The 17,899-nt window shown below is 44.8% G+C and overlaps 1 protein-coding gene across 1 annotated transcript in view; it reads right to left on the bottom strand.

Moving 5' to 3' along the window:
* QTMAN (queuosine-tRNA mannosyltransferase) overlaps nt 1-17,349 on the bottom strand; it is a 145,975-nt gene extending 128,626 nt beyond the window's left edge. The window contains exon 1 of the mRNA XM_075284532.1: nt 17,127-17,349. Coding sequence (XP_075140633.1) covers nt 17,127-17,335 — 209 coding nt within the window. The 5' untranslated portion in view covers nt 17,336-17,349. The remainder of the gene's footprint in view (nt 1-17,126) is intronic.
* Between the last annotated feature and the right edge of the window lie 550 nt (nt 17,350-17,899).

Genomic DNA, 17,899 nt, shown 5'->3' with positions numbered 1-17,899 from the left:
TTCGTTGCAGAGATATCGCCATTTTTGTTTCAAATAAGGTCTTTGACTCAACAAGGGTCTTTTCGCTTACCACTTCCATATCACAAGATAACGGATAAGTGTCAAATTGTGTCCGACCACTGGATCAGGAAATAAGGGAATGAAAGACCCCTGAACCCTCCCTGTGAATGAAGTGTACTTGTTTAACTGTGGTCATGGCAGCCCCATGCTAGAGAATTGTTGGCCGGACAGCGATTATATCAGTATAGGGAATAAGTTTTTACAGTAGCACAACCCCTTTAAAACGGTTCTTAAAGGGAGTCCTTCATATATCACAAACCAATAACAGTGCCATATAGAGGACTTTAATAGGAGCAGGAATCGAAGAAGTAATGCAGAGTTAATCATCTTGTTATGACTGCAAATTCACTGGGGACAAAGCCTGATATACCTACAGACACGATGCAGCAGAAGGGGGGGTTGCATTGTGCAATAATTCCACAGTAGAGTCAGGGCAACTGCAACAGTCTGTTGGCAAATCAGGCCCCGCCCCCAGTGCACTTGCAGGTTTATTTGTATCCATACAGGGGTGATTTTTGCTGTTCTAGATAAAAGAAGACATAAATGCAAACATATAAAAGTGACATATTGTACACAAAGGCCAACTACTGCTGTATCACTCACTGGTGGACTTACACTATATCTTGGATGATATATTCAGCAGGAGAACGTGTCTGTATCTCGCGCGGACATCTCTCATATTCTGGTAGAATTGATTACTAAGACGTTTCTGCATATGCAGAGTTTAGAATAATTCTGCTCCTTGGGCTGATAATATAGAGATGTCAGTGTGGATGATGGCTCGTACAGAGAAGATACTTACAGCTATTCTGTCACAGGAACGAGATACGGCCTCGACTGCAAAGAGCCACCGGGCCAACGTAGCCCACGGCCCCTTCTGCAGGAGCATGGCCTCGCGTTAACATCTACAGGCCCATTTATCTGAAATATACTTAGTAAGCTTTATTATCTTATTAAGGGAAAGTTAAAGGAGCAATGTAGCTTTTATTAAGAAGCTTGGAAAGTCTTCTTATTTCTCATATATACACCGATCAGCCGTAACATTAATACCAGCCTTGTCCTGTTCATACGCAGGATTAAATATTTTAACAACTTGGCTATGGGAGATCTTCTCAGGGATCAGACCACAATTCCAAGGTGCATCAGTGAGGCCTGGAGATCCATGACCTTGTCTTTGGTTCACTGGTTGTCCTTCCTTGGACAATTTTTCGTAGGAATTAAGCACTGTATACGGGCAACAAACCATAAGATCCGCCATTTTGGAGATGCTCTGACGCAGTCATTATAGTTTGGTCACTCCGTAGGGGATATGCACACGACAGGATTTGATGTTGATTTTTAGGGAGGATTCCACCTCAAAATCCATATCAAGTTGCAATCTGAATCTGTTTCCCATTGTGTTACAATATGTGTCATGCTCGATAATGCTGCAGGTTCTCCAGCTGATAGTCGAAACCCACAATGCGAGCCACTCTATTGTTTAGCTATTCATCTAGAGCAGTGATGGCGAACCTATGGCACGGGTGCCAGAGATGGCACTCAGAGCCCTCACTTTGGGCACCCATCCGTGGAGCAAATTGTACTGTGTGGGTACCACTGTGCAGCAGATTATAGTGTGTGGGGGCGACTGTGGAGCAGACTGTACTGTGTGGGGGTCACAGTGGAGCAGATTATAGTGTGTGGGGATGACTGTGGAGCAGATTATACTGTGTGGGGGCCACTGTGGAGCAGATTGTACTGTGTGGGGGTCACAGTGGAGCAGATTATAGTGTGTGGGGATGACTGTGGAGCAGATTATACTGTGTGGGGGCCACTGTGGAGCAGATTGTACTGTGTGGGGGTCACAGTGGAGCAGATTATAGTGTGTGGGGATGACTGTGGAGCAGATTATACTGTGTGGGGGCAACTGTGGAGCTGATTATACTGTGTAGGAGCCACTGTGGAGCTGATTATACTGTGTAGGAGCCACTGTGGAGCTGATTATACTGTGTAGGAGCCACTGTGGAGCTGATTATACTGTGTGTGGGCCACTGTGGAGCTGATTATACTGTGTGGGGACCACTGTGCAGCAGATTATACTGTGTGGGGGCCACTGTGCAGCAGATTATACTGTGTGGGGGCCACTGTGGAGCAGATTATACTGTGTGGGGGCCACTGTGCAGCAGATTATACCGTGTGGGGGCCACTGTGGAGCAGATTATACTGTGTGGGGGCCACTGTGGAGCAGAAAGCTCTATAAAGCTTGTATGACCATATTTTGCAGGTCTGTAATTGTGTGCAATTGTGGATCCGCACATTATTAAGGTTAAATTGTCCTGTTGGCACTTTGTGATAAATTAGGGGGTTTTGGGTTGTAGTTTGGGCACTCGGTCTCTAAAAGGTTCACCACCACTGATCCAGGGCTTATCAGAGAGAAGAAAAGTCAAGGGGAATTTGAGACACAAGTTTCTTTCAAATTTATTTTCCGCCATGTCAACATACCCTTAACACTTGCTCATTTTTCCTGCTGCTTCACATGAGCCCCTTTTACATTGGGTGTGTCCTCTATTTAAGATTCTCATCTCTTGACTAGCGTAAGGAACAATTTTTTTAAAAAAATGAGGTGTCTCTCTTTCTCTGAAGGACTGACCCTGTCCTAAATTACATAGACCACCCCTTGATTTGAAAGGACATTGTGCAATACTTAAGTTCCCCTGTGGGGGCATTGCAGAGAAAAAACACACTGTTTGTCTGGTTTCTCCAGAGATAACATGAAGGACCCAACCAGAAGACAATTTGTAATCAGGTTATTGTGAATGTACAAGTAGGGACTGTCCAAAGAAGGGAACCCTACAAACCCATAACTGGACCCATTCCATACTATGGCATTAGAGCAGACCTGGTGGCCATTAGCCTTACTATTTAGAAGATCAATAAACATTTCTGACCGTACACAAGACATGCCAGTCTGCAAAGTGTCTTCAGACGCAGGATCAGCTTTGTCTTCCCTTTCTTTCATGAAAGAATCAGACACGCCAATTACTCATCACTATCTCCGACATCGATGCCATCTCTACCTAGCTATAATTGTGTCTCCTTCATCAGATTCTAAAATATTTTCTCAATTTCAAGGTCAATTATGTGCATTCCTTTCTTGTAATTAAGGCGCACCAAAGTGGCCTGTGGTTACATCTCTCGAGTGATTACCACCCACCTCCCAGTCCCGCATTGTGCCCCATCAATTAATCCTATTTTTTGTGGTCCCTCCCAGTCCTCCCGTGACAGATCTAAGCCACTACTGATTGTGATTAATCCCAAAGCAATCAATTCCAGACCACATCAGATGACATTTTTGAAAACTTTGTTGGAAAAAAACAAAACAAAAAGGTTTTCTAATAGCAACCAGTGAGTTTGCTTTTATTTTCCCAACCATATCAAGAGAAACATGATTAAAAAGTAATTTGTTGCCTTTTGCCCTTTCATCTTGGTTAACGGGGCTGTCTGGTTCAGAAAATCCATATCTAAAGAACTTGCCAAATTAGACCTGCTACACAGTGTCTTTCCTTGTGTAGGAGTCAACAAGTCCAAATGCTTTATTTCACCAGTGGTGGCACTGCGGGGAAATTAAACACTTGCTGGCTGGATCTCCACCGATCTCAGCGGATCACCTTGTCATCCAAGGAATTAGTCTAAACCAGAAAACCCATTAAAGAGCAGAAATTCCACTTAAAATCAATAAACTAAAAAATCTATCTGCAGGGCTGAGGTGATATGCTGGTTCTGGTGACAGTAACCTATCTATCTGCAGGGCTGGGGTGATATGCTGGTTCTGGTGACACTAACCTATCTATCTGCAGGGCTGGGGTGATATGCTGGTTCTGGTGACAGTAACCTATCTATCTGCAGGGCTGGGGTGATATATTGGGTTCTGGTGACACTAACCTATCTATCTGCAGGGCTGGGGTGATATGCTGGTTCTGGTGACAGTAACCTATCTATCTGGAGGGCTGGGGTGATATGCTGGTTCTGGTGACAGTAACCTATCTATCTGCAGGACTGAGGTGATATGCTGGTTCTGGTGACAGTAACCTATCTATCTGCAGGGCTGGGGTGATATGCTGGTTCTGGTGACAGTAACCTATCTATCTGAAGGGCTGGGGTGATATGCTGGTTCTGGTGACAGTAACCTATCTATCTGAAGGGCTGGGGTGATATATTGGGTTCTGGTGACACTAACCTATCTATCTGCAGGGCTGGGGTGATATGCTGGTTCTGGTGACAGTAACCTATCTATCTGAAGGGCTGGGGTGATATGCTGGTTCTGGTGACAGTAACCTATCTATCTGCAGGGCTGGGGTGATATGCTGGTTCTGGTGACAGTAACCTATCTATCTGAAGGGCTGGGGTGATATGCTGGTTCTGGTGACAGTAACCTATCTATCTGCAGGGCTGGGGTGATATGCTGGTTCTGGTGACAGTAACCTATCTATCTGCAGGGCTGGGGTGATATGCTGGTTCTGGTGACAGTAACCTATCTATCTGCAGGGCTGGGGTGATATGCTGGTTCTGGTGACACTAACCTATCTATCTGCAGGGCTGGGGTGATATGCTGGTTCTGGTGACAGTAACCTATCTATCTGCAGGGCTGGGGTGATATGCTGGTTCTGGTGACAGTAACCTATATATCTGCAGGGCTGGGGTGATATGCTGGTTCTGGTGACAGTAACCTATCTATCTGCAGGGCTGGGGTGATATGCTGGTTCTGGTGACAGTAACCTATCTATCTGCAGGGCTGGGGTGATATATTGGGTTCTGGTGACACTAACCTATCTATCTGCAGGGCTGGGGTGATATGCTGGTACTGGTGACAGTAACCTATCTATCTGCAGGGCTGGGGTGATATGCTGGTTCTGGTGACAGTAACCTATCTATCTGCAGGGCTGGGGTGATATGCTGGTTCTGGTGACAGTAACCTATCTATCTGCAGGGCTGGGGTGATATGCTGGTTCTGGTGACAGTAACCTATCTATCTGCAGGGCTGGGGTGATATGCTGGTTCTGGTGACATTAACCTATCTATCTGAAGGGCTGGGGTGATATGCTGGTTCTGGTGACAGTAACCTATCTATCTGCAGGGCTGGGGTGATATGCTGGTTCTGGTGACAGTAACCTATCTATCTGCAGGGCTGGGGTGATATGCTGGTTCTGGTGACACTAACCTATCTATCTGCAGGGCTGGGGTGATATGCTGGTTCTGGTAACAGATTACCTATAAAGGGTGGATCCAGGGAGTCCCATAACCTTTGGTTAGCTTATGTCACTTGGACACATATCACAGGTTCGGGATTGCCTCAGCTCGAGTATATACCTGTCTTTTTATACTATATCATTCATTATCACAGATTTATACATTGCTCTACACTTTGACCATAGGTCTATTGCCTTCTACATGAATGTCTGGCATCCACCCCGCTGCTTGCAGTGTAACCTCACTCATGCTTGTGTATACCTTTTGGTGTTTTTTTTATTTTTCTTTTATTCATTCCCTGGAATTAGCCCTCCATTAGCGAGAAGGAACACAAAGTGATATGCACATCATTCTGTGTTGTAACAACTCACCAGTAGTGTGTCATTTTCACCTCGTCACCTCTTCCTGACACTTTGATCTTTGCACCTTTTTCGTCAGAGTTCAATACCTCTCCTTCTACCACAACACTAACAGCATCACACCTTGAGTGAACTATGTGATTCATTAACAGAATCCTACCCCTCCATCTTTGGACCCTTTGCTCTCTGGGACTTGAAGCCCATATGCCTCCTTACCTTCAATTTTCACGTTGGCTTGCTATCGACACCACCATTAAGCTGCAACTAAAATTATCCGAGCTTGTGTCATAAACCCTGATACGTAATTAATACCTTCAGGGCCGGATTACAATGATTATTTTGATAATGAATACAATTATTTTCCATCATCTGTCCAATTTTTTAAATTTTGTTTTTGTTGATTTTTGGGTAAATTCCATATTTTGATAAGAGAATCACAAACGGTCCAGGTTATATAAAGATAATTCTTAATGATCTGTGGACAGGACAGATAACGGGATACTTTACCCGGCCAATCCCACCTCTGCCCTTTAAGCTAACCTACAACTAATTCCATTAATTTCATGCTAATTTCAGCCAGACAGATGGCTCCCGTATCAGTCACATCGCGGCGTGACACTGGGGAAAAAAAAAGTCCTTTCATTCGAGTCTCCATCAAACTGATCAAACTGCTGTGATCTGAGATAGGAAAATCGAAAGAAATAATCCGATTCCCTGGTAAGAAAAAAAAAATTCTAAAAGAAAAGTATCACCTGATATCATCATCTTGGATGGCATGGAGATACAGACTTCATTCGAACAAGACTATGCTGAGGCCCCTGAGGAAGAGCCATTTTTAGGTATTACAAGGGGTTTATATACAGTTCTAACATTACTTTTCTTCATTTTTTTTTATTTATTTGATGCTTACTTGTATAGCGCCATTATATTCTGCAGCGCTTTACAGACATTGTCAGTCACTGTCCCATATAGGGTTCACAATCTACGTTCCCTATCCATATGTCTTTGTAGTGTGGGAAAAAACCACCTGCAAACACAGGGAGAACGTACAAACTCCTTGCAAGGATTTGAACTCAGGACTCCAGCGCTGCAAGGCTGCAGTGCTAACCACTGAGCCACCGTGTTGCCTTATAAAAACCATTTATTTAGACAATGACCATATTGGCTACGTTCACATCTGGCACAGACCCATCAGAAATCGCCAGCCAAAATATTGCTGCAAGCCTGACTTTTTTTGTCCAGTGATTTCAGTTAAAAAAAAAAAAAAAAAAAAAAAAAAAAAACAGGACACCTGGCGATTGGTCTATGTGGTCCCTCGGGATCGGTTTGTGACTTTCATTGCACTGTTTTCCTGGTCCATCATACAATAGGACGGACCAGAAGAAGGGCGGTGTAAATGTAAATGCAGTATTTACTTCCTGGTGTGCTTCGTTGTTCTCATAACTCCTATAGAAAGAAACAAATAGCAAATGGAGCCGTGTGGGGATCTTTCAATTTGCAGCCCCAGAATAGGGATCCTAGGGATTCTGGAGACAGGTGGGGCCACGTCTATCATCAGGCATTTAAGGCATGTGCCATAGACGTATTTTGCGACATGATCGTCTGGGTTCTTAACCTATGTGTATGTACCAAAGAGGGTATCTGCTATATCCCTAGGGGGTCTCCGTAAGGGGGCCAGACTGGACTTTTAATAAGCAGTGTTGTCTATGATCATAGTACATACATATCATGGGGTTGAGTAGGGGGTGATTGGCGAAAGAATATTGATAAAAAGACCCCGAAACAAACCATATACACGGTGTTATACCCTGTGCAGGCTTCTTATCAGGAGTGTGGGGTTGGAGTCGGACTGTACAGAGATAGACGAGTAGGAGTCCTTGTATCCTTTTGGGCCCTCACAAGACTCAACACCCACTTTCCTTACATTGACCCTTTTTAAACCCCCCAATCTTTTCCACCTCCTTGCTTGAGAAAAACCTAAACACTTTATCCAAAAATGACTCCAACCTCCGGTTGTTGTGTTCCTTGCCGAAATGACACTGAACGTCAAAGGTAGAAAACCACAGGTTAAAGCAGCAAATGCAGAGAGCCTGCCATCCATCTCATGTTTATGGTGTTACCGTACACATGAGATGTTGGCAGAAGAAAGGTCTGATGGGTTTCAACATGTCTGACCTTTTATTCTGATGGGAGATAATCCATCACCAGCTTACAAGCACATGCATGCTCGGTTGAACTTAGCATGCAGAAGCGGTCTGCTGGCCAAGCCTGTATCTGACTATCGAAGGTGGGTGGTGGAGCCGTCTTGGGAAAAGGGACATGTATGTCTGCACATGGTAAGAGCACGAGACGGGTATAACCTGAAGCTCCAGGGGCCCCAATGTAAAGTCTATAATGGGGCCACTAGCATAGCGGTCTTTTATGTAGCAGAGAGACCATTGGGGCCCCATCATGGTCCAGGGCCTCCTAACCCTCTTTAGTTACAACCATACACCAAGCAGATTAAATAAGATGCTGCAGATCCATCCCCAGGCCCAGGGTTTGCTAGTGCAAATTCTCATGGCCATTTTACTATGCAGAAATCGTCCAAGTGTGCGCAGGTATTTCCCTTTAAGAATCAAAGAAGAAGTAAGAATAAGCCGAGTACTTGAGGGGTGAAGTCATATCAGCACATGTGATTTTTGGGTGCCCTCAGGACACGTCTGCACAGTGTGCGGCAGGTTGCGCCTTCCAGCAATGACTCAGTGTTTCCTGGGTGCTCGCAATGTGCGCTGGATGGACCCGAAAACAGTCATTATATGAGAAGCGGCAAGCATCTATCAGCCAGATAGCCAGCACATGGCACACGAGCCCATCACACGCCCAGATATGCCATGCTTTAAATAGTCTTCATTTACTGTAAGAGGACAAGCCCGAATTCAGCTGTTATGTAAACTATTTTCTAAAAGTAGAGCATACCAAGAGTTCATGCGGAATAACCCGGGGACGGCGATGAGGTAGCGGAGATTCTTCTACTTTATAGTCACATGGCTGCAAAGGAACATGGGAAATCTATGGCTATATACAGTGTATGTGTGTATATATAGATACAGACCAGCTATATAGATGCGATTACAATATTAGAGTGAAAGGAGAACGTTTTTTGGGGAAATAGTACAAGACCTTGTTGTTCTGCCTACAACCTGGATACAAGATGAGATACGGCAGGACATGGAGGTATATACAGGATCTGTATGGTACATAGCAGTACATTTACCACAGATATTACACCTGTAGTCTGGATACAAGATGAGATACGGCAGGACATGGAGGTATATACAGGCTCTGTATGGTATATAGCAGTACATTTACCACAGATGTTACACCTGTAGTCTGGATACAAGATGAGATACGGCAGGACATGGAGGTATATACAGGTTCTGTATGGTATATAGCAGTACATTTACCACAGATGTTACACCTGTAGTCTGGATACAAGATGAGATACGGCAGGACATGGAGGTATATACAGGCTCTGTATGGTATATAGCAGTACATTTACCACAGATGTTACACCTGTAGTCTGGATACAAGATGGGATACGGCAGGACATGGAGGTATATACAGGCTCTGTATGGTATATAGCAGTACATTTACCACAGATGTTACACCTGTAGTCTGGATACAAGATGAGATACGGCAGGACATGGAGGTATATACAGGCTGTGTATGGTATATAGCAGTACATTTACCACAGATGTTATACCTGTAGTCTGGATACACAATGAGATACAGCAGGACATGGAGGTATATACAGGCTCTGTATGGTATATAGCAGTACATTTACCACAGATGTTACACCTGTAGTCTGGATACAAGATGAGATACGGCAGGACATGGAGGGATATACAGGCTCTGTATAGTATATAGCAGTACATTTACCACAGATGTTACACCTGTAATCTGGATACAGGATGAGATACAGCAGGACATGGAGGTATATACAGGCTCTGTATGGTATATAGCAGTACATTTACCACAGATGTTACACCTGTAGTCTGGATACAAGATGAGATACGGCAGGACATGGAGGTATATACAGGCTCTGTATGGTATATAGCAGTACATTTACCACAGATGTTATACCTGTAGTCTGGATACAAGATGAGATACGGCAGGACATGGAGGTATATACAGGCTCTGTATGGTATATAGCAGTACATTTACCACAGATATTACACCTGTAGTCTGGATACAAGATGGGATACGGCAGGACATGGAGGTATATACAGGCTCTGTATGGTATATAGCAGTACATTTACCACAGATGTTACACCTGTAGTCTGGATACAAGATGAGATACGGCAGGACATGGAGGTATATACAGGTTGTGTATGGTATATAGCAGTACATTTACCACAGATGTTACACCTGTAGTCTGGATACAAGATGAGATACAGCAGGACATGGAGGTATATACAGGCTCTGTATGGTATATAGCAGTACATTTACCACAGATGTTACACCTGTAGTCTGGATACAAGATGAGATACGGCAGGACATGGAGGGATATACAGGCTCTGTATGGTATATAGCAGTACATTTACCACAGATGTTACACCTGTAGTCTGGATACAAGATGAGATACGGCAGGACATGGAGGGATATACAGGCTCTGTATGGTATATAGCAGTACATTTACCACAGATGTTACACCTGTAATCTGGATACAGGATGAGATACAGCAGGACATGGAGGTATATACAGGCTCTGTATGGTATATAGCAGTACATTTACCACAGATGTTACACCTGTAGTCTGGATACAAGATGAGATACGGCAGGACATGGAGGTATATACAGGCTCTGTATGGTATATAGCAGTACATTTACCACAGATGTTATACCTGTAGTCTGGATACAAGATGAGATACGGCAGGACATGGAGGTATATACAGGCTCTGTATGGTATATAGCAGTACATTTACCACAGATATTACACCTGTAGTCTGGATACAAGATGGGATACGGCAGGACATGGAGGTATATACAGGCTCTGTATGGTATATAGCAGTACATTTACCACAGATGTTACACCTGTAGTCTGGATACAAGATGAGATACGGCAGGACATGGAGGTATATACAGGTTGTGTATGGTATATAGCAGTACATTTACCACAGATGTTACACCTGTAGTCTGGATACAAGATGAGATACGGCAGGACATGGCGGTATATACAGGCTCTGTATGGTATATAGCAGTACATTTACCACAGATGTTACACCTGTAATCTGGATACAGGATGAGATACAGCAGGACATGGAGGTATATACAGGCTCTGTATGGTATATAGCAGTACATTTACCACAGATGTTACACCTGTAGTCTGGATACAAGATGGGATACGGCAGGACATGGAGGTATATACAGGCTCTGTATGGTATATAGCAGTACATTTACCACAGATGTTACACCTGTAGTCTGGATACAAGATGAGATACGGCAGGACATGGAGGGATATACAGGCTCTGTATGGTATATAGCAGTACATTTACCACAGATGTTACACCTGTAGTCTGGATACAAGATGAGATACGGCAGGACATGGAGGGATATACAGGCTCTGTATAGTATATAGCAGTACATTTACCACAGATGTTACACCTGTAGTCTGGATACAAGATGAGATACGGCAGGACATGGAGATATATACAGGCTCTGTATGGTATATAGCAGTACATTTCGGAAAAATAGGAGCTTTGCTCGATCTTGCAATGGAATCGCAACCGATTTAGCTGCAGAAGTTGCAGCACCAACCACTCTGCTGACTAGGCTCTACCTTGAGTTTCTGCCATGGAAACCTAGAGGGGCCTTCTCTTCCATTTTCGTTGGTTTAATATACCCTACTCCGTCTCCCATTGCTTTCAGTGAGTGGCAGATATCGCAGCAGGATGCAGAAAAAATAAGCGTCCTGCTCCATCTTGCTGCAACTCAAGACTCGCTGATGAGGCCTATTCATCTGGGCCCAATCGGCGTCAGAAAATCGCGAAATAACGCAGTGCCAGTGGCTGGGAAACTAAGAGAAATTCGTCATCATTTTCTGCTGTGTGAACGGTCTCTTAGTGTTGCATTTTGTGTTGTTTCTCAATGATCACTGCTGGAGATGAATAAGAGTCGTGGCCTTGACGTACAGGGTGTAAAGATTTTAGTCCTTCATTGCGACCACCGGATTCGGTACATGACGGACGCCAACGTCAGGCCGATGAATGACTTTTTCCTTTCCTCAGCCATTTAAGCAGCGCCTTCCCTGCTCCCTACCTCTGCCCCCCTTCCTTCTCTGCTGCCTTGTAACACGCTTGTAGTTTGTCTTTATAATAAACTTTTCAGACTTCAGGGAGTAAATGCGGTAGAACACTTCCCCTGGGGGTTATTTTAAGGGCCGGGGTTTGTTACATATAATATCTTTTATCCATATGAAGTCACCTGGGGGGCAGTATACAATGTTACACACTATTTTTATTTGGACGAGATAAGCTATCAGAGCTATTAGGAGCATAAACTTGAAGCTAAGCTGCCATGTATAGCCTGCCAGTGCCGCTGGATGCACAGACGCTGCTCCTGGGAGGAAAGGGGGGCACTGGGGTTGCAAATAAAAGGGTTTGCAAAAATTAGGATGTTGTGATTTACACTGGAAACTCATCTTAGATCAGTATCAAAGCAACAATGTCTTGTATCATTACTGCAGGTAATTCTGTATGCATGTGAGATTTTATATATATACAAAGAAAAATATATACATATTTGGTCTATATAATAATATAATGCTCATGCACCTGGGACTGCTGAAGGCGAGCCCTGAACTTATTTCCAGGAACTTCAATATTATTAAAGGGATTCTACCATTAAAATCAAATTTTTTGTCAATCACACGTAGGAATAGCCTTAAGAAAGGCTTTTCTTCTCCTACCTTTAGATGTCTTCTCTGCACCGCCGTTCAGTAGAAATCCTGGTTTTCATCGGTATGCAAATGAGTTCTCTTGCAGCACTGGAGGCATCCCCAATGCTGCGAGAGAACACAGTAAGTAAGCAGCCATTTTCTTGTGGCCTGTGGACATACGCAGTTGGCTCTGCCCGAGGCCTAGAAGTTTGAACCCAGCTCCAGAAGTAGATGCATGAAGACCCGTTCCTGAAGATGGAGGCGGCGCTGGAGAGTTCTCTCGCAGCATTGGGGACGCCCCCAGTGCTGTTTGAGCGCTAGGAACCGCCTCCAGTGCATACTGATGAAAACCGGGATTTCTACCGACCAGCAGCACGGAGAAGACATCTAAAGGTAGGAGAAGAATAGCCTCTCTTAATAGATGTCCATTAATAGGTCATCCATTGAAGATCCTTGGGGGTCTGACACTTGATTGAAGCAGCAGTGGTGCTCCTTGAGAACTGCTACCACATCACAGGTCACGTTCAACGGTCACAAGGCCTGATCACGGCTCGGAACCATTCACACGAATGCCACAGTCCCATCAAATATCTGACTGTCCGGGGTATCAGTATGTTGCTGATCTTACTCTCATTTGGACCTTGATGTAACAAGAAATGCTGCAGTGGAGGCTGTTTCAGTCATGCAGTCTTGTGGGCTCAAGGGTGGGACAGGTGATGTCATCATAGTATGCTGACATCACTCATATGTGCCATGCAGTTATAAGGGCAGGGTGCTGGGTGGGTAGATGCACAGCAAGGGTTAGAAGTAGGTTTTCCTAGGCGAGGTGTGGACGTAATTGTTGGTGTTTACTCCTGAGACTGTTGGTATTAGGCAGTACCCTCTGGGTCCAGGGTAAATCCAGACAGGTTAGGGTTGCATTTAGGAGAGGCATATTGACTTACTGTGACTTGGACCATGCTGCAACAAGAAATGCAGAGGCAGAAGTTGTGTCAGCCATGATGGGTGGCCCAAAGCCAAGGCAGCGCCATCTACTGGATCCACATCACACCAAACCACTTCCAGCCACTCCATTTTAGCATCAGCCATGCTGGCTAGATTTTATACAAGGCCTCACAGCCTGAGCTATGGCCAGGCCCAAGACAGCACATGGTGTAGAAAGATGAGAGCCAAGAAGGTGGAGGCCGCAGTGCAAACGCCCTATTTACCCCTCCCATATCCCTGACATGACATGGATGACATGTAACTGGTTGCGACATCAATCTGTCTGTCCCCAATAAGTGACAGAACTGGCGATCGCCTCCAATTTTGAAAGTTAAATGATGGGGGTGGAAATGAGGCAATTATCTACATGAAGACATTGACTCCGTCAGGTTTAGTCTGCAGGTCAAATAACGCAGGCAAATGATATACGTGTAGAAGATGTTCAGCATGTGGTGCTGAAAGGACACATTAGCCACTCATGTGACGGAGCCGCGTACCTGCACCGCTGTAAGGCGATATGTGCGAGTCGGCTGATCACACCTGTTCTGGAAGGCCCCAAGCATCAATCAAAGTGAACTCCCTTGAACTCAATGTAAGCTTCCTGTCTGGAGCGAGGTCATCGAGGACAGACGGCTGGAGAAAGAGACATATCAGGACATGGAAGGAGAAACTGAGGCCCTGGATTAGCTACGTGTGCAAAACACACCTACTAACAAGAACTACAACAACCATCATTTCTGCAATTGTACTGCACTGGGCATTAAAGTGCAACTATGGTCATTTACCATGACTGCAATCCATATAGTGCAAACACGGTCATGGTCATAAACACTAATAGTCTGGAACCGAGTCTTTGAAGCCTATGGGAAACTATTTTAGACATGCTCTGTATGAGGAGTCTAATTTATTATGCTTATTAGTCAGAGTGAAAATTGCAGCATGGAAACTTTTAAAACCATCATCAATTTTTAGTCCCATATAGGGATCACAATGTACTTTTTTTTTTTTCCTATCAGTATGTCTTTGTAGAATGGGAGGAAATCCAAGCAAACACGGGGAGAACATACAAACTCCTTGCAGATGTTGTTTCTGGCGGGATTCAAACCCAGGACTTCAGCGCTGCAAGGCTACAGTGCTAACCATTGAGCCACCGTGTTGCCCATCAAAAATTCTTAAAAAACTCCTTCCCTTTAAATTACTGGGCGACTATCTAGTATAATCTTGATCTTCATAGGTCAGATATCGGCAATCCACGGACGGCCCCATTTGTCCTCCTGAACTGTAGGGCGATTGTGGATGACATGAATAGAATTCCTCGGGTCGCTCTTCACGGTTCTAAGGACATTCTTCTAGATTATCAATAGGAATACACAAGAAATGAACAAAATGGCTGCATTGACAACATCACTGAAGCCTTTGTTGTACCGTGTTTCCCCCATAATGTGCTATGTGCCGTTGCAGGACGCCAAGGTTCTCGGATGTGAGGGCAGTTTTTACGCCATTTTTACGAGGAAATGAAGTGTAACAAACACATAAACATTACGACATTCCACAAGTAAGATCTACATAACAGGTTCAGGGGATACGCAACCATTAGTACTACAACTCCCAGCATGCCTACTTGCTCTGCTGTTCTTGGCACTCCTATAGAAGTGAATGGAGCATGCTGGGAGTTGTAGTTTTACAATAGCTGGAGTGCTAAAGGTTGCTGACCCTGATGTAGAGGATATAAGACAGACCAAAAGCAAACAAACGACAAGTTTCCCATAAAATCAGATAACACGCCGTCGTATCACGGGATCGCTTACAATATAGGTAATCCAATGAACTGCAATGACACGACATGAGGTCAATGTAATGGAGGTTTAACTAATGGGGTGTGTGTCTGCGAGGAACGTCTCATCAGCTTATTACATGCAGCACAGGATGTCTTGTGATGCCGACCTTCAGGATGGAGATAACCTTGTGATTCGCTGGAGGACACGGCTGGGATAAAGATTAAAGGACACGCCAGAACATTTATAGATACATGTCAAAAATGCATTTCACAACCAAAAGCACCGAGCCTGTCCGCGGCACCTCACACGGCATGTACGCATTATATACATAGCTGTACTAATTGATTTCATGCCGTTATAGCCACCAGGGGCAAAAACAGAGAACAAACAGGACCCGACATCTTCTGACATATATCACACATACAGTATATTAAAGGGAATATCTGCAACTTTTTGCACTGCAGTCCTGACCACTATCAAGTCCTCTACTTGCTGACGGTGAATGCGATCGTTCTTTGCACTGATACCTGTCTTGGCGGCGCAATAGATAGAGACGATTTAGAGGTACAGCCAAATCCAGTGCCTGAGATCTGCAGCGCCATTGACATGTGACCGCGACCTGGACAAAAACCATGTTGGGTTTTGGTGTACGTTTTGCAGATCAGGCTGCTCTTTACACACAACCCAGGTCCAGACAGTTCCTTTTTCCTCTCTTTAGGATGTGCTCTTAATTTTGATTAAAAATAATAAAATTCCATGTGAACAAGGACATGCATCTTAAAGGGGCCACCACGCAAGTTACATTACAGCACCGTGTTATGTTATAGGCGGGATACACAATATAAAATCATCACATGTTCTATGTAAGAAGTCTATACCCAGCAGTATAGTGAATTAGACAGCACCCATCCTTTTTGGATCTGCTCTTGTGCAGTTTTGTGCCGGACACAAGCGCCGCAGTATCAGCATTTCTAGATTAAAAAAAGCTCCTAAAAACAATAATCCATTACAGGGCCTGAGGGGTGGTGCATGACTTAAAGAAGGTCCCTTAGTCACGTTCAGGCCCTGTACTAGGCATAACACAGTGGGAGAATTGACTACGTATTACATGTATGTAAAAAAAAACAACCTATTTTTGCACCAATGATGCACCACTTTCATATTTCTGCATCTTGCTTGACAATTTTTAAGAAAGTGGGAGGAAATCAAGAGGGCAGGGATGTTTCACCCAACAAATTTACTAAAACTCACCCCAGAAAACCGGCAAGAGTTATACCAAACACCTACACCAGCCCCTGTAGTGCAAAGGACCTTTCGCCTCTTAAAGCGGTTTTTCAGTTCCAAATGGCGTTTTTATACTGATGACTAGAGATGAGCGAGTACTATTCGAAACGGCCTCGCTCCCATAGCAATGAATGAACGCAGCCGGCGCCGGCTGCTTAACCCCTTGCAGTTTGGCCGCGTCCATTCATTGCTATGGGAGCGTGCTATTCGAAATGGTAGTTTTGAATAGTACTTGCTCATCTCTACTGATGACCTATCCGGTATCCAGCAGCGAATGGGAAAGGTGGGCGAGGAATATTGCTTCAATTCCCCAGAGCCGCGGCTGTACAGTGGATGGGGCGTCTGTGTCGTACCTATTACTTAGGAGAGCCTACACCCTCTCCCAATCCTAGAGGTTGCCTGGGCAGCTCATCTGTGAGGTGTCGGGGTGCAGGACCCCCCAAGTCGCATATTGATGACCTATCTACCTAGGCGTGGTGGCGGCCTTCACGTCATTGTGCTCACCCATTTCTGTTACCTGTAGGAGTCACTGGGCGGCACGGCCTGCATGAAGTGAAGGGCGGCGGTTCGGGCCCTCCAGTGCCACTTCTTAGCCGGGAGACTGTAGAGGACGCAGCCTTCAAGTTCTCCTTTCAGCAGGTCCATGAGTTGCTTGTGGGAGCCGCCATAAAACGCCTCGATCAGAAGGACGCTCATGATCCCAGCTGCTGTGCGATCTCCTGTCATACAAGTAATACAATATTATCCCATGGGATGGTGATAAATATCTGATTATTGGGAGCCCACAATCACTAGAATGGGGTGCGGTGCTCTCCATGGTGAGGAGGAGATGAGTGGATTGGTGGTCCGACCTGCACCCCAACTCTTCATATAATGTCGACTACAGTACAATGAAGAACAGGGGCCTCAAGGCACCATCAGTCATCACATTCATATAGGAGACTCTTGCTCCGGGGTTGAGCCGCAGTACCAGACACAACCCATGAACAGATGTGGCACTGTTTCAGAAAGAAAGCAGCCATGTTTTTGTAGTCTGGATCAGCCCCTTTCCTGCATATGTGGGGCCAAAACAAAAAAGGTGTACAACTGTTACTATAATAACCAGTCAGCGTCACCCTAGCACTTCTAATGAGGACGTTAGTGATCAGCCTGGTTGCTATGGGCAATGTCCCCACTTGTAGTGTACATGAGGGCACGTACGCACAGGTGGATGGGGTACCAATACGGGCGTCAATAGCAGAATGTTGGGGGTCTGACTTGACAGGAGTTTGGGAGACCAACACCTACCAG

The sequence above is a fragment of the Leptodactylus fuscus genome, chromosome 8 (genome assembly GCF_031893055.1).
Source record: "Leptodactylus fuscus isolate aLepFus1 chromosome 8, aLepFus1.hap2, whole genome shotgun sequence".
NCBI classification, from domain to species: Eukaryota; Metazoa; Chordata; class Amphibia; order Anura; family Leptodactylidae; genus Leptodactylus; species Leptodactylus fuscus.
Note: the sequence above shows the minus strand (reverse complement) of the source record. Positions and strands in the feature narration are given on the sequence as shown.